General features: G+C 39.4%; 1 protein-coding gene across 1 annotated transcript in view; it reads right to left on the bottom strand.

Moving 5' to 3' along the window:
* LOC140496225 (diacylglycerol O-acyltransferase 1-like) overlaps positions 1-26,257 on the bottom strand; it is a 176,429-nt gene that overhangs the window by 40,221 nt on the left and 109,951 nt on the right. The window contains exons 9-12 of the mRNA XM_072595726.1: positions 23,572-23,675; positions 16,880-16,918; positions 9,498-9,539; positions 9,353-9,397 (exon numbers count right to left, since the gene is read on the bottom strand). Of these exons, the coding sequence (XP_072451827.1) occupies positions 9,353-9,397; positions 9,498-9,539; positions 16,880-16,918; positions 23,572-23,675 (230 nt within the window). The remainder of the gene's footprint in view (positions 1-9,352; positions 9,398-9,497; positions 9,540-16,879; positions 16,919-23,571; positions 23,676-26,257) is intronic.

Here is a 26,257-nt window from a genome sequence, read left to right as displayed (position 1 = left end):
AACAACCTGTATTCCATCACTTCAGCCATTGGGGCAACAAAGGATGAAGAAACGTGACCTTATTCCAGGTGTCCCTTCATTACAAGGAGACAGGGTGGTGCCAGTAGGCACCTAGACAAAGACGGAGCCAAATATGCACCCCAGAAATTGCTTCTCAAGTCACTCCAGAGTTGCTTGGACCTTTTACCTCCACCCTGCCTGCCACCATCAACCCTGTGGGAATTAAAACCAAAGAAGGTGCAGCTGCAATATTTGCAGGACACAAATCTGAACCCTGTAGCCACAAATGCTCCTTGGGTCACATGACAAAACCTCCATAGCCAATGGTCTCCTTTCTAGAAAGTCTACATCATTGGTAGACTTTACTCTGGACAGCATTCCCACCGAGTTTCAGCATCTCATGCAGTTGCAGAATTCATGACTGTACTCAGATGCATCTGGAAGGAAAAATAAGTTCTTGAGGGCTCACAGACAGCATAGTCAGTGAATTTTAACATTTAGAGTCACATTGTCCCACAGCACATAGGCAGGCCCTTTGGCCCAAACTGGTCAATGCTTGACCAAAATGTCCATCCACTCTAACCCCATTTCCCTGCACTTGGCCCATATCCTTCTGAACCTTTCCTATCCATGCACTTAAGGAATATTAATGCCAATGGTACATACCCATTTACCTGTAGCTATAATCTAATTATTTGTAATAAATAATAATTCCTGTTTCTTATAGAAACTTAGCTCATGCTTTCTATCAACCTTGGTCTGAAAGTCAAGTAAAATTTGACTATTATGTATACTTTTAAAAAAACTCTTTAATATATGGTACCATTCCAGGAATTTCAAGAATTTATTTACGGCATGTTACCCCAGTTGTACAAGGTATGCTTCAGCTTCATTTATCGGTGTCCATTTAATGATATTTTTGAAGGACCTCACATTGTCAAAATTGAAGATCCTCCCTCACAGCAAGAAGTACTTAACTTGCTCATTTCAGGTATGAATCCAAACATTTGAAGGGAAATGTGCAGTAAATGGCAGAACCCTTAGTAGCATCAACATACTGAGGGATCTAGCCATATAGGTTCACAGTTTCTTGAAAGTGGTAACTTAAGTTGATAAGGTGGTCAATAAGACATTTGATATGTTTGCCTTCATTGGTTGGGGCTTAAGAGTATAAAAATTGACAAGTCATGTTGTAGCTGTATAGAACCTTAGATAGGCCATATATGACATACTGTGTAAAGTTCTGGTAACTACACTACAAGAAGGATAGGGTGGCTTTGGAAAGAGTACAGAAACAGTTTACCAGAATCTTGCCTGGTTTGGAGGATATTAGCTATGAGGAGAAATTGGACAAACTTGGTTTGTTTTCACGTGAACATCAAAGGATGAGGGACAGGGACCTGACAGAAGTCCATAAAATCATGAGAGGCATGGATACAATGGATACTTGGAGTCTTTTTCGCAGGATAGAAATGTCATTTACAAGGGGAACAATGTTGAAAGTGAAAGGGGAAAGTTTAAAAGAGATTTAAGAGGCAACATTTTTCATTGAGGATAGTAAATGCCTGGAACGTGTAGCGACATGAGTGGTGGTGGCAGCTACGACAACAATGTTTAAGAGTCATCATGAGAGATGTATGAATAGGCAGGAAAAACAGACAACATAGGGATAAAAAGTTTTTAGTTAGAAAGGCATCTTGGTAAGACAAAAGGCCAATTCCTGAGCTGCACTGTTCTTTGTATTTTAATTTCCATTGTGCAATTGTTATTTAGAGTACGATGGAAAGCAACAGCAGTCACTTTCTGAACAGTGAATCTCATGCTTAACCTTTTCATATCGGTGACCACCCAAACATAAACATTGCCATCCTAGTTGCCTTCCCTACCAACCACATAGGCTTTACACACCTCCAAGTTCTCACTCAAACCGTTTATCAAAGTCTTCACCTACCCATTTTATCACAACCCTGTTCCAGCCCCAGGCATATCAAATAAACATGCCAGAACTAGCAGTGTATTGTACCCCCATGGAAGCATTCCTGTCCTTCCAATGCTCTATTGTCTTCCTTCCATATGTATATATCTTCTTCACTATTGTAACCCCTCTGTGTCCCAGCATTCTGGCTCTAATCCACACAGTTCCCTGGTTCTAGTAAATGAGATTGGCCATGTGGATCAATTTTCAGTGTGGGAATGTTTAGGAGACAGTGTTTACTGAATCATAAGATTCAGGATGATGATGGAGAATGATCAGCATCAACCCAGAGTAAGAAAAGTGGTGCGGGAGCTGACTTTAATGGGGAAAGGACAGACCTGGGCAGATTTGATTGAAAGAAAGGGTGATGGGAAAAACTGTAACTGACCAGTGGGCTACCTTCAAAGAGTTTGAATATAGTTGAGGTTTACTGAGTCAACTTGGTAAGCTAAGACAAACAAGTCCAGACCTCCCTGGATGGCAAAGGTGACAGAAATTAAGGTAAAGAAGAATCAATGTGCTTATGAAAACTTCAGGTTCAAAATTCAATTGAGAGCCAAAAGGAATATGGAAGGTTCCGAGGCGAAGGTGAAAAAGCAAATAAGAAAAGCAAAGAGGAATAACAGAAAATACTGGCAGCCAATATAAAGGGGTGTCTCAAAATCTTCTATAGGTAAGTAAGTAGTAAAGGCATGGTAAAAGGAGTATGGCAATTAGAGAACAGAAGGGAATTTACACACTGATGCAGCAGGCATGGCTGAGATGTTAAATGAATGCTTTGTATGTCTTGGTATTTGTCAAAAAGGGAGGTGCGACCTAGTCCTTGGTGATAGGAGGAAATGCACTATCAAAATTGATAAGGAAGAAGTGTTTGATAAACTGTTAGCACTTAAAAGTTGACAAAGTACTTGGACTGGATGAGATGCATCCAAGGACTTTGACAGAAATGAGAGTGGAGATTGCATTATGGCGGTGACCATAATCTTTCAGTCTTCTCTAGGCTTGGCAGAAGTTTCAGAAGACTGGAAAATGGTAAATATTATGGCCTTTTCGAGTAAGGTTGTAAGATTAAGCCCAGCAATTATTACCAGTCCATATAACTTCTGCCCATTGTCCCCTCCCTTCAGCAACTTAGCCGCCCATCCCCAAACCACACTCCGAGCTGTTATGTGTAGTTTCCAACTACATACCTTTGATTTTGCTGACTGGACTAGACCCACAAGGCTAATTGTGATCCACTCCCCAGATTAAAGAGGTGTGGACCCCCTGACCCTGACTGCTCTAAGGAACTGAACTGTAGTACAGAAGGATATTGCAAATGGATTGGAGATATGCTATGATGATACATTGAGGCTGGTCTATGTTGGATGCCAATGTCTTTGGATATAGGGTGCATGCAGCTGCTGCCCATGGAATGGATATAGATGTTACTGCTGGATGTCCATGTTGGAGGTCTGAAGGTGCAAGTGGCAAACTAGAGATGCCAGGTACCTGCTTAAACAATCATGTCGAAAATTTGTAACATCTAGTTCTTATCCCATAAATGGGAAATTGGAAGACTGCATATTAATAAAGTGGGATTAAGTTGCAATGAGAGTGATAATGAATGTTAATCCCCATTCTTGCTCACCAGCAAGAATCTTGTTTTGATTTCTTGGATTGGTTGACATTTTAGTCCTGACATCATGAAAGGTATTGCTTCACCTCTTGCCCATTTTTCCCAATTTTTTCTTGCCATAAACCCACATTGTTCAGGGCCTGGGAAGGTTACACCCCATCCCTGGTCATACAGGGTGCTGTATGCAAATAGGTCAGCTGACTGGTCTTAATAAATGCACTGAAGTGAACAGTTTTATGAAAAAAAAGGATTACAAGCTGAAATAACTCCACCAAGGCCAGTATCCTGTCACCAAGTCAATCTTTATTTACACATGTATAGAACATGACATTGAACCAGCTAGCTCAGAACTGGCACCTGGAGACAGCAGAACTCTTGACACTCCGGTTTATTTTTTTTTCTTTTATCAAGTTGAATCTTTCCCAACCATCTTTTTTTCCCCACCAAGCTTGGTCCCAAGTCTTTTACCACAATCAGTGGCAACTGACCCAGCTGCTGCTTATAAGAGACCAAAGTTTTGCCTCAATCTGTACAGGTTCCCCGGTGTAGGATCTCCGTCTCGCCAATGTCTTGCACAAGCTTCAGGACTGGGGTTCAGAGTGAATTTTGTTAAAGACTAGTTCTGCGATCTCTGAAAAGGTTGTGCAGATTTGAACCTCCATCAGAACTCAGTGACCGGTTAACCAGAAGATAACTTTGGTTCTGACTTGGATATTGCTAAACAATTTAAATGTTCCTGTGGGACTTTCCAGGATGTGTACTCTCCTGGATGCTGGCCAGATCCCTTAGTTCAGATCTAGTGGGACTCTTTTGCTGTCTCGAGTCCACATACCAACAACAACAACTACAAAGCTTGCTGGCCCAGATCCTGAAGAGTCCGACACTCCGGTTTAAAAAAAATTTTTTTTTAAGGCAAACACCCAAGTGGACACTCCGGTTTATTTTTTTTTTCTTTTTCTCTCTTTTCTTTTTTTTTCTTTCTTTTTAAAAAAAATTTAACCCCCACACTACCGCCTAAGTGCGGTAGTGCTTATTTTTATTCCCCAGCACCCACGGTGTGTGTGTGTGCAGGTGTAGACACTCCGGTTTATTTTTTTTTTAACTCCAGGGTGTTGGTCTCTTAGTAGTTTTTTTTTTCTTTTTTTTTTCCAGTCACAACTCCAGGGTGTTGGTCTCTTAGTAGTATTTTTTTTTCTCTTTCTTTTTTTTTTAAACCCCCACACTACCGCCTAAGTGCGGTAGTGCTTATTTTTATTCCCCAGCACCCACGGTGTGTGTGTGTGCAGGTGTAGACACTCCGGTTTATTTTTTTTTTAACTCCAGGGTGTTGGTCTCTTAGTAGTTTTTTTTTTCTTTTTTTTTTCCAGTCACAACTCCAGGGTGTTGGTCTCTTAGTAGTATTTTTTTTTCTCTTTCTTTTTTTTTTGTTTTTTTTTAAACCCCCACACTACCGCCTAAGTGCGGTAGTGCTTATTTTTATTCCCCAGCACCCACGGTGTGTGTGTGTGCAGGTGTAGACACTCCGGTTTATTTTTTTTTTAACTCCAGGGTGTTGGTCTCTTAGTAGTTTTTTTTTTCTTTTTTTTTTCCAGTCACAACTCCAGGGTGTTGGTCTCTTAGTAGTATTTTTTTTTCTCTTTCTTTTTTTTTTGTTTTTTTTTAAACCCCCACACTACCGCCTAAGTGCGGTAGTGCTTATTTTTATTCCCCAGCACCCACGGTGTGTGTGTGTGCAGGTGTAGACACTCCGGTTTATTTTTTTTTTAACTCCAGGGTGTTGGTCTCTTAGTAGTTTTTTTTTTCTTTTTTTTTTCCAGTCACAACTCCAGGGTGTTGGTCTCTTAGTAGTATTTTTTTTTCTCTTTCTTTTTTTTTTGTTTTTTTTTAAACCCCCACACTACCGCCTAAGTGCGGTAGTGCTTATTTTTATTCCCCAGCACCCACGGTGTGTGTGTGTGCAGGTGTAGACACTCCGGTTTATATCTATCAGCCAGAACGTTCTGATTGGACCAGGTTAACAGCCCTAATCAGGGAGCTCATATTCTATGAGGTCCACCTGGCTCACCTAATTCTAATTACTACATCTCTACCCCTCTAAGTATTGGGATGTAGGCCTGTTCTTTTTACTATAGCATCTTCAGGGGCACTTTTGCACCAGGTCTGGTTCCTCTATCTTGGCCTCAGATACTAGTGGCATGTAGCCTGTAGGCTGTCTCCTGCGCCCAAAGCATCTTGGAAGAAATACATCTTCTTCAGGTGGTAATGGCATCGGGGCTATGACATTGCTATGTCCATCTCATCCTCAGAGGTTTCTTTGATGCTAGGCAGAAGGATGTTCTGAGAGGCTGGGTATGTTTTGCTCCTATCCCGTTTGAGAGTCTACAGATTTCAGGACTGTTTCTTATCCAAACTTTGTACATCAAGGGACCTGATCTCGCGTTGACCATGCCTTTTACCCACGCAGTGCCATTTCCATGGTTTCAACACCAAACATTGCACTCTGAAGTAAAGTGTCTCTCTCACTTAGCAGAGTCTTGTGACTGGCATTAGTGTTCCAGATGCTATTTCATTCTCCTCCACCCCCTGTCCAGGAAGATCAGATTTAACTTAGTGTGGAGTCTTCTTGACGAATTAACTCTATGGATGTCCAACCACTTTGAATGGGCTAATGACTAAATGGCAATGACTAAAAACATACAGCCCTTGTAAAGACCAACATATTTGATTTGTAACCTACTCCAGGGTTTACCCAGCCATTAACACGAATGTGGGGAGCTGCTGATGGTAATATTTGTTCTTGTGGCACTCGGGACATTGCCCCACCAATGCAGTTACATCAGTCAGTATCCAGTCTTGGCCATCAGACATAACTTCTCGCCAATATCTTTATTTCAGAAACCCCTGAATGACTGGTGGAGTCCTGCTCAGGACAATTTCTCTTGCTCCCCATAGGCCCTTTTGTTTTCCTATCACCATCAGCTATTTTAGTTTTGCCAGAACAGAATCTTTATGTGGCTGCAGTCTAACATTGTCAATGCTGAATGGAAGGTGTCCAGAAAGTTTAAAATCAGAAATGGACTCTTTCAGTGGTGGCACCAATGGTAGTATATCTGCTACAGGGAGGGAGCTCAAGGCATCCGCATTTGTTACTTTGCCTCCCAGTGTCCCAACTTGTAATTGTACACACTTAGAATGAGAGCAAACCGCTGAATTCAACCTGAAGCTATGGGTGGCATGGCCCTGTCCTCTTTAAGTAGCCCTAGCAGGGGTTTATAATCTGTTACTATTACAAATTTACATCCATAAAGGTATTGGTGAAACTTTCTCATACCAAAGATGCCCGCCAAGTGATCGTTCAGTCATTAGCACTGCTGCCTCACAGTACCAGGGACCTGGGTTTGATTCCAACCTCAGGCAACTGTCTGCTTACACGTTCTTCCCACGTCTGTTGTGTGTTTCTGTCAGGTGCTCTGGTTTCCTTCCAAAATCCAAAGACGTGCATGTTAGGTGAATTAGCCATACTAAATTGCCCATAGTGTTCAGGGATATGAAGTTTAAGTGCATTAGCCACAGGAATTGCAGGGTTACAGGATAGGGTGGAGGAATGGGTCTCGGTGGGATACTCTTCAGTGGGTCAATGTGAACTTGTTGTGTCGAATGGCCTGCTTCCACACTGTAGGGATTCTATGATCTGGACGTATTTTCGTTCGGTACAGCCAAAGTTCAAGAAGGATACACTATTGGGCATTCCTCTCCATTGGGTCACTGGTGAGCCAACACCATGCTGATACCATAGGAGGAGGCATCGCATGTTTGCAATGCATTTTGCTTGGGATCATAGTGTGCCAACACCTTAGATGACAATAACAATTCCTTCACTCCTCTAAAGGCTACATTTTGGCTATGAGACCATTTCCAAGGCTGATCCTTTTTCAATAGCAAATGTAAAGCTGCCAGGATGGAGGCCAGATTATGTATCAAATTCCCGTAATAATAATTCACCAGCCCAGGAAAGACCTAAGCTTCGGTGCAGACGTGGGAGCGGGGCAGCTTTGATCATCCTCACTTTATCTTCCAATGGGTGTAACCCGATTTTATCAACTCTGTAGCACAAGTAGGTCACTTGGGTGCCTAGAACATATTTTTCCTTCCTAAGGCCTACACTGCATTACAGAAACATTAAGCACTATGTCCAAGTTCTCTAAATGCTCTTTATTGGTCTTCTCAGTTATTATTACATCATCCACATAAATGGCAAACTGGGGTACACCTTGTAAAATGATCCCCATCATCTGCTGGAAAATGTCACAAGCTGATGACACCCCAAATGGCAGTCTCGCATATAGGTACAAATCCTTATGGTATTCATTATAGCACGCTTCTAGGAATCCTCATCTAATTACAATTTGAAGTATGCATGGCCCATGTCCAACTTTGTGAAGCACAGCCCCCCCCAGTCAATTTTGCATATAAGTCCTCTATGCCAGGGATTGGGTATTTATCCATCTTCAGAAAGCGGTTTACCATTTGTCTGAAATCCCCACAAAGGCGAATCACCCATTAAGCTTCACTATTGGTACAACCAGTCTTCAACAGCAGGATTAAATGAGTCAAACTTTTCAAATAGCAGCAGGATGCCAGAAATGCTTACCCCAGCTCAAAGATGACTGTTGTGAATGAATCTCTTAAGGGGCGTTTTCTCTCATTGCCACTGAAATAACTCTATGAAAGTCAGCATTCCATCACTAAATCATCCACTATTCACACATGCATAGTACGTGACACTGACCCAGATAGCTCCGGGCCGACTCCTAATTAAGTAGAACCCATGAAAGTAGAGTTGCAGGTAGATAGGATAGTGAAGAAGGCGTTTAGCATGCTCTCCTTTATTGGTCAGAGTATTGAGTACAGGAGTTGGGTAGTTATGTTGCTGCTGTACAGGACATTGGTTAGGCCACTGTTGGAATATTGCATGCAATTCTGGTCTCCTTCCTAATGGAAAGAAGTTGTGAAAATTGAAAGGGTTCAGAAACGATTTACAAGGATGTTGCCACGGTTGGAGGATTTGAGCTATAGGGAGAGGCTGAATAGGCTGGGGCAGTTTTCCCTGGAGCTTCGGAGGCTGAGGGGTGACCTTATAGAGGTTTACAAAATTATGAGGGACATGGATAGAGTAAATAGGCAAAGCCTTTTCCCTGGGGTGGAGGAGTCCAGAACTAGACAGCATAGGTTTAGGGTGAGAGGGGAATGATATAAAAGAGACCTACGGGGCAACGTTTTCACACAGAGGGTGGTACATGTATGGAATGAGCTGCCAGAGGAAGTGGTGGAGGCTGGTACAATTGCAACATTTAAGAGGCATTTGGATGGGTATATGAATAAGAAGGGTTTGGAGGGATATGGGCTGGGTGCTGGCAGGTGAGACTAGATTGGGTTGGGATATCTGGTCGACATGTGCAGGTTGGACCAAAAGGTCTATTTCCATGCTGTACTATGCATGTATGACTCCTGTTCATATCTGTCAGCCAGAACTACCTGATTGGATCAGGTTCACAACCCCAATCAGGGAACTCATAATCTATTAGAACCACCTGGCTGACTTTGTTCCAATCACTACACTAGCCAAGTAAATATTGTTCGAACTATCTAAATTTAGCTGTGTATCAGTTGAGTAGTGGACATTTTCATGCCTCTGGTTTACATTCTGGGTACTTTGCCTCATTATAAATGTATGATTGATAAAAAATAACATTACCTACCGCTATCAGCAGCAACTGATTAATCATCATAGTCAGGTTCATCTCCTAAAATTAGTTTAAATAAAGACAAGTTTAATCAAGATCAACTAGAGTTAAAATAAAACACAATGCTGCAAGCAAAGGTTGAAAAAAACAACTTACTTACAACAAAAGGCTGCATTGAGTTTCGAGTTACTGGCAAAACCCACTGGATGAAGAAAAATTAATTACTCTATTATTCTGTCTGTCAAAGCACAGTAAAAACTGTGAGTACAAGCAAAACTTCCAGAATCAAAGAATTGTTAACAATATGAATAGGTACAGAATCAAATGGCTGTCAGTTGCTAAGTCGAAAACCCCACATCATCACCATTAGGTACTAGCAATCGAATTAAGCACAGATGTTACATTCCATGATAAGCAGTTTTGAAGTTACTGAGGGATAATGTAACCTGTTCTGTAAATTATATCAAAGTGCTAACAAGTTATTTAGTTAATTGCTTCAACAATCCTGCCAACCTAATTACAACGCCAAAATGTGTTGTTTTCCACTATTTTAAAAACCTTAGAACTTTTATTTACAATTAGTTGTTTTCTTTTTAAAGCTGGTTAGCTTAGTTGTCTGCCCAGCTGGTTTGTGATGTATTATCATGTCAGCAGGGTGGAATCAGTTCCTGCACCAACTGAGTTAATCATGAAGGAATCTTCTTCTCAACTTCTTCCCTCACCTGATGCATGGTGACCCTCAAATTAATCCACCACCAGTTGTCTCTCTCAAATCAGAGCAGCCCTATGGTCTGATAGGTCTATGACTACTTTATTTAAATTAAATTGCACAAATAGTTACTAATAATTTTAGTTAGCAATATTGATATACTTATACTAAAAATTACAAATTTTTTTATGCGATGATGTAACAATATTTTATCAATTTCCTTTGTAGAGGCATTAACCAATTTACAATAACTAGAATCAGCTCTACCCTGCATGACTAAAGTTCTAAAGTTCTATAGTATACATAAACATGTCCACAATATTGAGAATGGACCAATATTTATCAAATGAGATATTTTTCATGGGATGTGGATGTCAGTAGTAAGGTTAGTATTTGTTCCCCATCCCTCGTTCTCCTTGAACTGAGGGGCTTGCTAGACCACTTTAGAGGGTAGCCAAGGGTGAACCACATTGCCAGTCACGTTTGGATAAGGATGGCACATTTCCCTTCCCACACAACATTAGTAAATGAGATGCAATTTTATGACAATCAATGATCATTTCATAGTCACCATAACTAAAGCTTTTAATTCCAGATTTTAATTGAATTCAAGTTCCAGCAGCTGTCATGGTGAGATTTGAACACATGGCCCTGAAACAAAACATTTGGGTCCAATGACATATCACTGCATTTTCATCTTCCCATTTTAGAGATAATATTACTTAGATATTCCTCCTCCAATTTCTCCTGTTCTTTTGATGTGCCTGGCTTGTGCTGATTCCACAGGTGTCAGCAGTCCTTAATCCACATGACCATTCTTTAAGTGTACCAAACAAACACTTAACAATTATCATTACTGAAGATAAATTACAGCCAAGTAAATGCTGTGTTCACCCAATGTCCAGATATCACTGGAACCAGCCAAATTAGAAGTTTTTGTTATCACCACCATCCCCTTCAGCAGGCTACCTTGCTTTGAAGGATTCCCATCTGCTTAAGGTGAATGTTTCTCTTTATCAACATATTACATATAATGTAAGGCATTAAGAAGACTCTGCATTCCAACTTTGAAACATTGTAGGGCACTAATTGATCCAAGTACCTGAAAAATGTTTTGAACAAACTGAAGTTAATTTTGCAGCTTTAACTTAAGCTCTAAATGGTTTCTGGCCTTAAGTTGATTACCCACAGTCAAGTCCAGGATCAGTTACATAATTAAAAACAAATGAAACACTATAGATGAACTCAATATGAAAACTTGATGAGTTGACACTGGAGAGTTTTCTAAGAACTGAATATTAATATTTTGGGCACTGACTACAAGTTGGCCATTTCAAGTGTTACACTTTCTGGTTAGCAAATGCAATCACACTGTGGTTGTATAGAAACATGGATGATTCTAGAGTGACCCTATTATTATTGTGTTGGTCCATATAAGAGCAACTGAATGTTACAGAATGAGTTATGTTTACGTAGTTTTAATAATGGAGTCTTTAGTGCAGAACAGTAGTTTAAATTACCATGACAATGATAATCAGTCAGTGTTGTAATTTTTGGAAATGCAGCCAATTTGCAAACAACCAGTCCAGTTAAGAGCAATGAGTCAATGACCAGATAATTTGTTTTTGTGTTTATGTAGAATAAGATATAAGTATTTGGTTGGGACAGTGAAGTTAATTCCCCTGCACTATGCATTTGAGAACAAATCTTTGCATAATCCAGACATTTTAAATCTGAAAAATACAAGAGACGTAGATAAATGTTTGAAAAGAAATTTTTATAATTATTTGAGTATACAAATACGATATAATAATGGATACTTCATTGGATATATTTGTATGTACATATCATCTATTTCATTATACAGACTATCTTAGACTCTTATGGCGATAAGTACAACTGTACTATATGTTTTCTCTGCAGAGTAATATTAACCTTTGAGATTCTCTCCAGCCCCACCCCCAAGAGATGTTTATTCTTCTTACATATCTTCATGCTTTTAATTTTCTCCTCAAAGCTTTCAAACTTGGTTCAACCATTGGGTTGAACCATTCAGCATGGTACTGCTCATAATAACTTCTAGGTCAATTTGATATGATGTTCATTTTTCCTGCAGACCTTGAAGATAGCTTGATGAAAATGCAATTTTGTCCAACCAATATTGTGCAAGTACCCTTCTAATAAGTATACATTCAAAGAAAACACTGTCACAACGAAGTTAATCCAATTTTGTAGCAATATTCAAAAATATGGTCTTCCTGCTAATGTGCCTGTAGAATGCTTCCTAATTTACTGGAGTAACAAGGTTAACTGTCTTCATTTCCAGAGTTAAAACTCACTTAACACCATGTTATAGTCCAACAGGTTTATTTGGAAGCACTTGCTTTCAGAACGCCGCTCCTTCATCAGGTGATTGTTGAGGTTAAGATTATGCTCACAGAATTTGTAGTCAAAGGAGTCCAGTGTCATGGAGATGTGATACAGTAAACAACCTTTGATTAAAACTTTAATCTTTTATAATGGATAAGCTGGTTTCTGTTCTTTTATATATAAATCCGAGAACTTCTTTTAAATTACATTCTCAAGATAGCTCAGCTTTTTAACAATCGGTGTAAAGTCTGTCCGTGTTCCAATGCTATGTCAGACTGACAAACCCTCTGTACAGTATTATATGGATTCACACAATTTTTGAACAAAATAAAACATTACTCTGCAAAAACAAATTCATCCCATAAGCTTATATATGTGCACATGTAGGAGCGACAGACTGAGTGTGCATGTGAGTGTGGGCATGTGGGTATGAGTGCATGTGATAGAATATGTGTGTGTATATATATATATATATATATATATGTGTGTGTGTATGACACCAATTGTTAAAGTTCACTTGAGAATGTAACTTTTAAATGTTCTGCGATTTACATATGAAAGAACTGAAACTAACATGTTCATTCTAAAAGATGAGACTTAACAAACCATCCAGATCTTTTTCAATACATAATTTCAGTTACATCACACTGTAAACTTTTGCTATAAATTCTGTGTCTTAGAATGTTATAATCCACAACCACCTGATGAACGAGCAGCGCTCTGAAAGCTAGTGCTTCCAAATAAATCTATTGGACAATAACCTGGTGTTGTGTGATTTTTAACTTGGTTAAGTGTGTGTGTGCGATGGGTTATGTGTGAGAGGATGCATGTGTTGGTGTGAATGTGGGAGGTGTATGTGTGTGCATATGAGAGAGAGCTTGTATATGAGGGAGGGTCTGCGTGGGTGTGTGAGTATGTAGGACTGTGTGTGTGTGAGTGTGTGTGTGTGAGAGAGAGAGAGAGAGAGTATCATGCAGTGGGATCACCTGTAATGTGACATGACCCCAAGGTCATCAAATTTAAAAGAAGTTATGGGATTTACATATCAAAGAACAGAGACAAGCATATCCATTATAAAAGATGAAAATTTTAATTGAAGATTGTTTACTTTATCTCATCTCCATGACACTGGATTCCTTTGGCTATAAATTCTGTGAGCATGATCTTAACCTCCACAACCACATGATGAAGGAGCAGCGCTCTGAAAGCTAGTGCTTCCAAATAAACCTGTTGGATTATTACCTGGTGTTGTGTGATTTTAACTTTGTCCACCCCAGTCCAAAACCGGCACCTCCAAGTCATGTCTTGATTACAGTAATTGTACTCCAAAATAATAAGGAACAAATAATTCTCATTCATCTGGTCATTACTGACTTGAGATTTCTTTTCAGTATGACTAGAGATTTAGACATACACACCACATTAAAATGTAAAATATATCTGCATGGTTTAATATATTTGGATCCATCCCACATTAATTAGCTTCATTGTGGGTCTGAAGCTACTGGTAACTGTTGAATTACCTGTGTCTCATAACTATTAGCTTCATTGTGAGTCTGAAGCTACTGGTAACTATCAAGTTACCTGTGTCTCGTAACTATCTTGATAAACTTAAGCTGTGAAATTAAAGTACGTAATATAAAAACAATGGAAACCCTCAGCAGGTGAGGCAGTTTCTTTGAAGAGAGAAATATAGATTCTAGGTGGAATTTTTCCATTCTCAGTTGAAGTATGTTGTCCAGTGTGATGTTCAGCATCAGCGGCAAGGAGAGTGGGAGCAAAGGTACTAAACTCACTTCAGTTGCCTCTTCCTCTCAAGTACTCCTAGGGAGGAAGAGCCAAACACAGGCCTCTTATAGATTTTTCTCGGGACATTCCTAAGGTTCCCAGCCCCTCCAGCCCCACCTTTGATGCCAAAGCCTGTAGAAGTCCATGTCTGGAACAGTCAGCCTGAATCTGGGCAAGACACATCCAGCAGGCAAGGGCTCTCTAGGCCCAACTTGATCCATTGATGTCCACTTGTTTTTCAGGTCAAGTACAGAGCAAGATCCCTCCATCCAGCTGTGAAAATTGACTACATTCAGATGTAGTGGGATGGAGAGAAAGGGGAAAGAAACATCTGAGGGCATGCAGTGACACATAATGAGTGACATATAATTGTGAATAGGTTTTGGTGTTTACAAACTATATCCTCACTTTCATTCTTAACCACTTGTGTTCCAGTATCATTTTTGCTGTAGGACCTGATTAAGTAGCATCGATATAAGAGATTAAACATTTTCAGAATCGTAAGAATGAAAGGAATTGAAATGGCCAATAATTGGTCATTTCACAAGGAACCAACTACTTGTTTGCAGATAACCTCAGATGTCATGAATCCTTTAATTGTGATGTTAACGACTACAGTCAAGCCATTATAAACACTGAGGCTAAACACATTGTGCAGAGATTGTTCTAGGTCAAGGCCTACACCTGTTATCCCACACTTGTAAGTGGGAGTACGGGATCAGTACAGATTTCACACATTTCTGTGGGGAATGATTTAATCTATATATGAGCTTTTCAAGGGTGTGCACTGACCTTCAAATCTGGGTGGTGTAAAATGGATAATTCACATATCCACACTCTCTCTTTGCTGAGAAAACTTGCACAAAGTGCTGGCTCTTGCAATAGCTATGCTTTACTACAAGATGCTCAAGCATTTCAACGCAATCCTTGCAGTTTAACATTGAAAGATTACCAATAATGGAAGGGTCAAAAGGAGATTCCTCAGGATTCCTCTCAACCTGCAACAGACCTGGATGTGATAGCCTCATGGCAAACTTAAGAGCTAACTAACCTTATTGCCATGTGATGTTACAGCACTGTCTCAGTGACTACTGCTTTTTCCCCAGTGGTCAGTAGGACATGTCATGTGCAGATACTTAAAAGTGGGATCACCAGATGATATCGAGTGTACAAACAGATGGATAACTAAATATTTATTTGGCAATAAAAAAGAGCTACAAAAATAACAAGGTTGCGTGCTCTTTGCACAAAGCAGAGGTTATGTGTCATATTACGAACAAATTAATAAATTAAAAATAGCCCTTTTATCTTGGAAGCTGGGTTTGATGAACTAAATTGACAATCATATCCAAAAATGATCTACAATTTGCAGATTACTGTACTGTTTTCATTCACCCTAACAGATTTGCAGCAACGTTTACATAATGGCTAAAAGGAGTTTGCTATCAATCATTCAAAAAGTGACAACTTGTCTATAAGGTGGGTCATGCTTTGATTTTTGAAACATTAACATCTTAATGATAAGGCAGAGCAGCAACAGAAAAGGAATGAAAGCAAAACCAGCACCCCAGATCTCAATACCATATGGGATGTCCTGGCCATGTGCCTGAGTAAGGGAGTTGATAATCAGACAAGTCATGTGTCTACACATGGAAGGGGAAGGTGAGAAAAGGAGATTACCTTACATGCAGCCAGCACCATCATTTTAGGGTCTTAGGGAAGAAAAAAAATCATCACTGTAAAAATCCAGTCTTCATTGTGGGGCAAATGTGGGGAAGTTGTGTCACCTTTTCTTTGCTCCACTGCAACATTTTAAACCAGGAGCAGTAATTTAACTTTGCTTTTGGAGGATAACCATAGGACACCCATTCAGCACTCTTCCATTCAAAACTACTCAAGACATTTTTTATTTGAACCTTTCTCAATCTCCTTAGCCTTCTACCAACAACAGATTTTCCCTTTTCTTCTTATTTCAACCTCCCTCTTTCATTTACAACTTTTGCATTTCCACTTCTAATCAAACGTCATCAACCTGAAACATTAACTCTCTCCATGGATCTTACCTGACCTGATTAATTATTTCTGGCATCCAGTATTATTTTGCATTGGATGGATGTCTGTTACAACTAATATCTCCATGGATGTAGTTATTCACTTGATATCACAGCAGAAGTTCAAGTTACAGATAAGCAGCAAACTAGCCCCCTTACCAGTTACTTCATTGTCATATTTTTGATTTATTCAACATGACATACTGATCCAGAGAATTGGATTCAACTCACAATCTAATATGACACCATATGCAATCAATTTAAAACTATTTTCATGAATCAATACTTGCTGCTGTAGAATATATAATTTGGCAATGCATATTGGGTATATTCTCATCTTACTGTCTGGACATTAAGACAAAAAATCAATAGAAATAAAACTTTAGCATTTCAATGCAGGTGATGGTGACGGTGGTGGGGGGGAGCATTGCTAAAGAAGTAGGAAATGTCATATAGCAACTGTAATACCTGTATCATCCAGGTGATAAATTGAATATGTAACTTATTGCATTTAGATAAGAAATTCTCTATCCCGTGATCAAAATTTTTAATAAATCAGAATATTACACTAACAGCCAACTTGAATTGATACAAAAAACATTATTTGCAAGTGGTCAATCTTACCTGCTGTATCAATCCAATAAAAACATGAATCAAAAATATCTAGAATATAGGAGAGAATTTTAAAATATTATCAAATGAATAACATTATTAAAAATATGTTTGTGCAAACATTGCACCTATTAACCTTGTCAATCTTACTGCTTTTTCACTATCTTGTCACTCTGAAAGACTGCTTTTAATTTTAATTATTCTGAATAATGCATGGAAACAGAAATCTCCCTCAGAATATTCTTGATGAGTTGGGAGCATACAAAAATTCAGATTGCAAAAATTAAAGAGGGTATTTAGCTATTCACCTGAGCAAGTATTCTCTGTTCAGATTTGAGTAATAGAATCGTTAGATCACAAATGAGAGTATTTAGCACATGTGAGACTATGACATCTTTCTAAAAAAACCTTAGCCATCCTCACTCCCTTGCTGTTTCACGACAGAGAAATTTTCTATCTTTGGGTCATTAACTAACTGACTTTTGAAAGCCTCAATTGAATTTATCTCCACAGTGCTCTCTAGTAAGGATGTGAAAGTTTAGAAAGGATGTAGAAAAGATTTATGAGAATGGGTTCAGGAATGATGAATTTAAGTCACGTGACAAATTGGAGAACAGAAAATTGTGAAAAGATTTTATAGGAGGATTCAAGTGATGAGGGTTTTAGACTGAGAGAAAGCAAAACTGTACCCCCATTGGCAGAGACGCCAATTAAAGGTATTTGGCAAAAGAAACAAAGTTACATGAAGTAAAATCTCTGCTATGCTGTAAGTGGTTATGATCTGGAATGAACCATAATCTGTAACTTCTGGAATAACAGAAGTTAACAATTCATATAAGTGCAGTGAAAATTAATGTGGATTTCACCTACATTTTGCAAACTGCTGCAAATGAAGGTAGATGCCATGTTATTTGTGGACAAAGAATAATTGTTACTTATACTATTTGTTTGGCCTTTGAATCTAAAGTCAAATTCATGATTATTATTATTTGCAATTAATAATTTAAATAATCCAATTAACCATGCAGGACTTGCATTTGGGATGGCTTCATTCTTGAGGAAATAAGCAACAGAAGATTCAAAAACAGGAAAAGCAGCTCCTTCAACACCTTTTGACAATAGGTTGAATCAGCCAGCTACATAGGGATGAGGAATTACACATACAATGCTTTCGTGTCCCAGAGCAGAATGTTCATCTAGTGAGTTCACAGAGTTGAAACATATGTTTTGGTTCAATATGACATGGTACTTTAGGAAAGGGAGTGGAGAAATTAATTAGGAACTTTTAATGATCTTGGAAAAATCATTTTACTGCCACATATATGACTGGTGATTAGAACTGTGGCTGCTCATCAAAAGTCCATCATTTACTGTAAAAAAACCCAACACTACAAAAATGTGAGAGATAAATGTTAATCTGTTTTTCTCTTTTATGATTGGAATCTGCTGTGTCTTTACTATAGTTTTCAATTTCATGTGCAACAGTAATTTTGTGCATAGCTTAACCTAAAGAAATTACAGTAGAGTGCATGATCTATGTTAATGATGGTCATCCATCCCATATCTCTGCCATGTAGAGTGGTTGCCCAGGATTTATCGCTTCATATACTGCTGACCTGTGCATTGTGTAGCTTGAGAAACCATGCATAACAATAAATATCTATTCCCATTAATTAGCATATTATCATTTTCTTATTTGAAAATTTATCCACCAACAGGGTAAAGGTGTTAAGAGCCTGTTAGCAAACTTCAAATGGAAAACAAAACTGTGGAAAAACAAATTGCACAAAATTACATGGTTGTTTGAACTTTGGGTTCAAATGACGACAGGATTTAGATGTCATTGCTATACCCCATTGCTCAAGAACAACAATACCATTTAATTGACTTGAGTGTAAACTGTACAGAGTTAAAAGCAGTTTTAATTCAATTCAGTGGTTTTCATCTAATTAGCCAGACAATAGGATGGAATAAATAGTGGGATCCTTGGTGTGCATAGGAATTTTGGAGCTAGAAGCTGACCTTCTGCTCTATATTGAGGCAAACTCATTTCAGAACATAAATATTCAATGGTCAGTGTACCAAATGCTAAAAACAGAATATGATGAAGTCTGAACTATTTGCTCCCATTTACGACAGCAGAAGTTTAATTTTCCTCCACATACGTTATGACAGAAAAAAAATACAATGAGGTGACACAAATCATGAAGAACTGCTAGAAGAGGGGCAAGGGTGGTGTCATCCTTAGTGTAATTAGTAGCTTTGTACTCCACAAAAACACTGCAATTCCTCCTAGATAACACTTCAATCTTGCAGTCTAGGAGGTCTTCCTAGACTGAATGTGTGCAGTTACTGCCGTTAGAGTGTGCTCTGAGATGTTTGTAACTGATAGAGGTCTGGAGGAGTAAATGGTGAGCTGCAGTCATCAGGTAACTGCTCTGACATTCAGTCTAGTTTCCATCTGGAATGTGAGCATGAAGCTTGCAGTAGTGTTAAATGTGTGGAAGAAACTAGATTGAGTGATGTGCAGTCAGGTTCAATGAAATGTCATATTTCAGAAACTGTAACATACATGCTGAAGTTCCACATTCCCATCACTCACCCACTTGTCATGAAACTATGAATGTTAGATGCGTCATGATTAATGAGAGTTGTTGATGGGTGAGTGATGGGAATGTGGAACTTCTGCATGTATGTTATAGTTTCTGAAATATGACATTTCAGCGAACCTGACTGCACTTCACTCAATCTGTATTCACTGCTCACAATGCAGTCTCCTCTACACAGGAAGAGGAAACAGACTGGGTGGCTGCTTTATAGAACACCTACATTCTGTCTGTAAGAATGACCCTGAGTTTCCAATTGTCTTCCACTTCAACACACCACCATGTTCCCTAGTCAACATTTCTGTCTCGGATCAGCTGTAGGCTCCAGTAAGAACAGCATCTCATTTTCCACTTGGGAACCCTGCAGCCTGGAGAAAGTGATGACTGAAGATGCTGGAGATCAGAGTCGCAAGTGTGGTGCTGGAAAAGCACAGCAGGTCAGGCAGCATTCGAGAAGCAGGAGAATCGACTTTTTGGGCATTTCCAGCACCATGCTCTCAACCCTGCAGCCTTCATGATTCAATATCAAGTTCAATAATTTTAGAACTTAAACACCTTCTTCTATGTCCTTTACCCACCTTCACTCTCCAGTCCCTGTCATGACATGGCTGCTTTTACCCCAAACTCCTGACCCACCCTGTCTTTGGCATATACATATATATATATATATATTCCATCTTCTCCAAGCCCCTAATAGCTCTGAAGAAGGGTCATTTGACTCGAAACATTAACTCTGCTTTTTTCTCCACAGATGCTGCCAGATATGCTGAGTTTCTCCAGGAATTTCTGTTTCTCTATATCACCAAGCATTGAGTTGACCAATGAGCAAATGATTCATGATGTGGAGGTTATTGTGCGGAGTAGGCTAGTTAGGGACAAATAATGTGGTACTCAAGAATCACTACAAATTCCTGGGATCAGTAAATATTATGTTTTTTTGGCACGGGTATGGATATATATATGGAGTTTATTGTTGTACACTGGATGTACTAAAGTGCTTAGGTAATTGCTTGATTTATTAAATGTAGCCTCATAAATCTTGATGACTGGGCTCAGCTTTGCCAGTCTTCCATTTCACGCTCATGATTTCCTTCTTCCACAGTTTGCTGCTGCTTTCATCTTCAGCATATTCTGCTGCAAAGTTACACAGTACACAACAGAGATAATTCAATTTCTGTAGTTACAGACCAGGATAATAAAATGATCTCTTTGGGGACCTTGCTCAACTGGACTATCACACTTTTCCGGACCTGTCAGGTCTCTGATAGGTTAACCAGGTGTTTAAAGAAATAGGAATGGGGATTTATGTAGTGGATTAGAATTGCTTCTGTGAAAGATAAACATCGACATGAATTTTGGTTGAACGGTTTGTTTGCATGCTGTGATTTGTCAGGTTTTGTCCTTGTTAACAAGTGGTTATTTAAGCAATGCCACAGTGAAAATCTTTGATAACCAACAAGCAGCCTTAATATCTTTGTGGTCCTTAAGATAATGTTGGTGCCATTGACTGTTAGAGGATCAAGAAATTGTGAACTGTTATGATAATGAGCCTTCATGTTCAGAATTTTAAATATTGCATAATTTAATTCTGTGGATTCATTCCTATAGTGTATTCATTCCTATTCTCTATAGTCACAGATCTGGTGGATAATCATGTGATGGGCTTTTTCGTGGATGAATTTCATGGATGATACAATATTTTGGATTGATGATAGGGAATAGGCACACATACTGTTAATTATGTCATGCATTCTAGAAAATATTGCCAAATAGTGCAAGTGGAGGGATCTTTTCCACTGCAATTTGCTTTTCATGGTAACATGATAAATTCACTAACCTTGCAAACAAATATATTTGTGAATTCCTGATGCAAACATGCACTGAAAAAGATCTCCTTTGATGGCTTTCCTCTGTTATAATCCATCGGCTAGGAAGTTTGTAATCAATTACTCACCTTCTGACTCCCAAAGTCTGCCACCCCCTGTCAGGTGAGCGGAATATTTGCCTCTGGCCTGGATGGTATAGCGCCTGTTGCAATACGGGCAGCACAGTGGCTCAGTGATTAGGACTACAGCCTCACAGCGCTGGGGATCTGGATTTGAGTCCAGCCTCGGACTGACTGTCTGTACAGTGTTTTCACATTCTCCCTGTGTCTGCATGTGTTTCCTCTGGGTGCTCCAGTTTTCTGCTACGGTCCAAAAATGTGCAGGTTAGGTGGATTGGCCATGCTAAATTGCCTATAGTGTCCAGGGTTGTGTAGGATGGGTGGTTTAGCCATGGGAAATGCAGGATTACAGGAATAAGGTGGGTCTGGGTGGGATTCTCTTTGGAGGGTCAGTTTGGACTTGATGAGCTGAATGGCCTGCTTGCACACTGAAGGGATTCTATGAATTCGCAAAAAATGTAATACCATCCAGGACGAACCATCCAGCTTAATTGACATCTCATCTACCACTTTGATTATTCATTCCGTCCACCACCGATGTGCAGTGGCAGCAGTATGCACCACCTACAAGAGTCACTAATGCAATTGACCAAAATGCTTTGACAACTTACAAAAGTCATGGACTCTTAACACATAGAAGAACAAGGGTAGCAGATCCCACCTGCAAGTACCTCTCCAAACCACATACAATTCTGACGTCAAACTAGACCATTATATTGCTTTTCTGGGTTTAAATCCTGGTACTCCCTTCCTTATGCACTGTGGGTGTATCTACTCAATTTAGATGCAGCAGTTCATGAAGACAATTTGCCACCAATATTTCAAGGGCATTATGAATGGGAAATCAATGACCCAGCCTGGACACCCACTCCCCATTAAAATAAAACTCAAAAGAAGCTGTAATCTTCACAGCCACTGCCAGCTGTATTGCTTTACAAGGAATGATCTCAACTATACATGCAACAGTATGCCCAATTCTGCATAGCCTCTTTAATTTGAGTGGGTTGGGAGCTATCTTCATAATGTTAAAAGTACAAACAAAAATTCCAACTGACCACCTAAAATGTAAACATAACTATCTGATATGCTTTGCCTGGTTAACTTCCCGATGAAGAGCTTATGCTCAAAACGTCAACTCTCCTGCTTCTCGGATGCTGCCTGACCAGCTGTGTTTTTCCAGCACCACAGTTTTTGACACTAATTTCTTTTGTCAGGCACTGTCATTTTGCTTGAGGCCTTGAGAAAGTCAGCCTAGGGTGCTTACCAGAAACAGGACAAAAGCCTTATTTCAGTCAAATGAAAGCAAAATACTGTGGATGCTGAAAATCTGGAACAAGCACTGAAAATGCTGAAGAAACTCAACAACATCTGTGGAGAGAGAAACCGAGTTAACATTTTGAATCCTGTATTACCATTCTTCAGAATTGGCAGTCATATCATCTACTCAGTGGCATAGTCATTGTCACACAGGTGCTAATGAAATATTTAAATTCATAGACCTCACATTAACATGCAATCTCAGCTTAATTGTCTGAAGGTGGCTGAAGTATGGACAAAATAGCCAAGCAGCCTCTGACTGACCCTTCCTTCCAGCTACCAACCGGATTCATTCCTTCTGTCGACCAACCAGGTCAAATCTTCTACCTGTGCTCACATATCCCTACCTCACCACTACACACCTCTCCCCACCCAAAACCCTCTCTCACCCCTCTTTACCTGCAGCTCCCCTTACACCCCTAGTCCTGAGGAAGGGTTACACCCAAATGTTGACTTCTCCACCTCCTGATACTGCCTGGGTTGCTGTATTTTTTCAGCCTCCTGCTTGTGCTTGGATTCCAGCATCTGCAGTTTTCCTGTCTCTAACAAAGCATGGTCAACCCATTGGCAATACACAGAGATTAAATCTTTCTCACGTGTTAACACATTGAACAACGATGGCAAAATAAAATGTGGATTGTGGAGTCAGGTGCATCCTTACGAGGCAAATTGTTGGGCACTAATTGGTCTTATGTCACTTAACACTGGGCCACAGAACAGCATGCACAAAAGCCTGCAAATTGGTCACCCACACACCCTCTCAGTCAAAGGTTGCAGAAAGGCTTCTAAAAGAGAAAGAGTGTTTGCACTTGTTGGTCTAGAGCAGTGCTTCTCACCATTTCTAATAGTCGTCTCAGAAGGAAACGTATCCGTATTTTTGAGGATCTTGGGAAATTCATCTGGTAACAGAGTGTTGGTGCAAACAAAAAATAGTAAAGATCTAAAAAGAAGATTCAGAAGAAATTACATTTCATTGACTAATGATAACAAATAACGTTAAACTAAAGTTAAATTTTGCTTTCCTTCATAATTGGCCCCAAAAATACTATAGCACTGACTGAAAATTTAGAAACATATGCTTATTATAGTATACACTGCGATATTAGCATATGAACCCACCAATTTTGCAAGAACTTTTGATGTTTGTTTTCGTTTAAATAACGGTACTAACTCAAATTTTACTATGGCAAAGTGCAATTTCAACCTATAAAGCATGAAACATTGTTTGTACAATTCAAAGTAAACACGCAAAATGCTGAACTTAAAGGATGTAAGCTTGCTAGAAAATCAATATTAAATATTACATAAATACCTTCCTACAATGAGTCACTGACCTCACACGTACAACCATGAAGAAGAGTTGAACGGAGATCAAATGGATTCCCACAAATATCAGAGGAAGTACATTTTGGTAATATGCTTCAATGCATTTGTGGCTGACTCTACAGAGGCATGACCAATAGTGTAGAAGCAATTTAACTGCACACTTTCTTGTCTAGGAATGAAGTTTAGCAGAAGAAAAGTGTATGAAGAACTAAATAAGTGAGGGACCACAGCGGAGGATCACTAACTTATTGATTTATTGGGTCATTGACTTAATAACTGCTGTAAAGGAATATTTCTTCCGAAACATTTGTAGTTTTTTTCTTGAATAATACTGAAGAGAATCAACTATTGAACCAAAAAGACTGATACATTTGCTTCCAGAAGATGTTTAACGCTGCTTCTGTGCAGTTACGATTCCAAGGTATATAAAACACACTAAGTGTAATGTCATAACCTGAGCTGTCATTCTGATATTCATTTTCAAAATGTCCAATACCTACCTAAAATTGTCCACAAACTATGAAGTGATACATCTACCAAGAATGGACTTGTGTATGGGTGCTGTACCCTACATGGCTGACCCTACATGGCTTTAGAAAGCCTTAATATTCTGTATGTTCCATTACAATAGTTCCTTGAATCATTTCCAGTCATTATAAGTTAATTACTGGAAAGAAAGAAGGACTTGCATTTGTTTTTGCATATTAAAGAACACCAAGTTTCTTCACAGCAATGGAATCCCACTATAGGAAATTGAAGCATTATTACAGATTAATTGTAGCAAACTAACTTGTGCACAGCAAGCGCCCACGACAGCAATGTTCTAATTAATCTGTTTCTCTGGTGTTGATTGAAAAGTTAGTAGTAACTAGGGCACTAGATAGACCTCTATTGCTCTTTTTTAAAAAGTATGCCACAGGATCTGAGAGGTTAGCACCTCAATCCATAAGGCAACATCTCAAACAGGGCAGCAATCTTGTAGTATTCCACAAGAGTGTCGCCTAAAGTTTTGTGCTCAAGGCCTGGAGTGAGACTTGAATCAGTTATCTTTTGACTCAGAGATAAGAGTGCTACCACCTGAGCCACAGCTAATAGCAACAGAGGGTGTGGACTGCAGATGCTGGAGCTCAGAGTCTAAGTGTGGCACTGTAAGAGCACAGCTGGTCAGACAGCATCCAAAGATAGGACTGTTGACATTTCGAACATAAGCTCTTCCTGATGAAGAGCTTATGTTCGAAACGTCAACTCTCCTCCTCGGATGCTGCCTGACCGGCTGTGCTTTTCCAGTGCTACTCTTTTAGACCCACGGCCAATAGTGTCAGCAATTGGTTTCTGCACAAGGAACTTAAGGTCTAGATCCTGAAAATAAAACACCAAATTGGCATTTTTGGTGAACAAATTCAGAAACTTCAGGCCAACAGTAGGACTTTCACCATGTGAACTATACTAGCATGAGTTGGAGCAAACATTCTTAGCCAGACTTTAGTATTGTATAGAAATGAACTGATTTAATTTTAATGTAAATGGTCAACAGCACTCTTAATAAAGTTAGCATCTTCTGCACTGCAAGAATCAACATGGTCAAGTTCCCCAACTAGTAAGGAAACATAATATTTGACTCATTAAATGTTTGATTTAGTTTCATCATGTTTAAGTTTCTGGGACCTTCGGAAGATTACAACAATAAGGCTAGCAATTTACACTAATCCTACTGTCATCTTCCTTTTCCCTCTCTTCTATCTTTCTTGTTCCTATGTTGAAGCTTATAGTCAAGTAACTACAAACTAGCAAAAAAATCACTTGCTTCAACTGCTAAGGTCTCCTTGATGGACAGAGTTAGCACTTGTCCAGCAACAATGCTGTTTCTGGAACAGAGCCGAAAATGGTGGTGCTGGAAAAACGCAGCAATCAGGCAGCATCCAAGGAGCAGGAGAGTCAACGTTTTGGACATAAGCCCTTCATCAGGAATGATGAAGGACTTATGCCTGAAATGTTGATAGTCCTGCTCCTCAGATGCTGCCCGACCTGCTGTGCTTTTCCAGCACCACCCTTTTCGACTCTGACTCTCCAGCATCTGCAGTCCTCACTTTCTCCCTGCTTCTGGAACATAATAAGAATGGTATTTTCACAATTCTGGACAAATTACAGGTAAAGTTACTATTTCAGAGGTCTTTCTCCCCTTTTCCATTCTTTGTT

This window comes from Chiloscyllium punctatum, chromosome 26 (genome assembly GCF_047496795.1).
Source record: "Chiloscyllium punctatum isolate Juve2018m chromosome 26, sChiPun1.3, whole genome shotgun sequence".
In the NCBI taxonomy this organism is placed as follows: Eukaryota; Metazoa; Chordata; class Chondrichthyes; order Orectolobiformes; family Hemiscylliidae; genus Chiloscyllium; species Chiloscyllium punctatum.
Note: the sequence above shows the minus strand (reverse complement) of the source record. Positions and strands in the feature narration are given on the sequence as shown.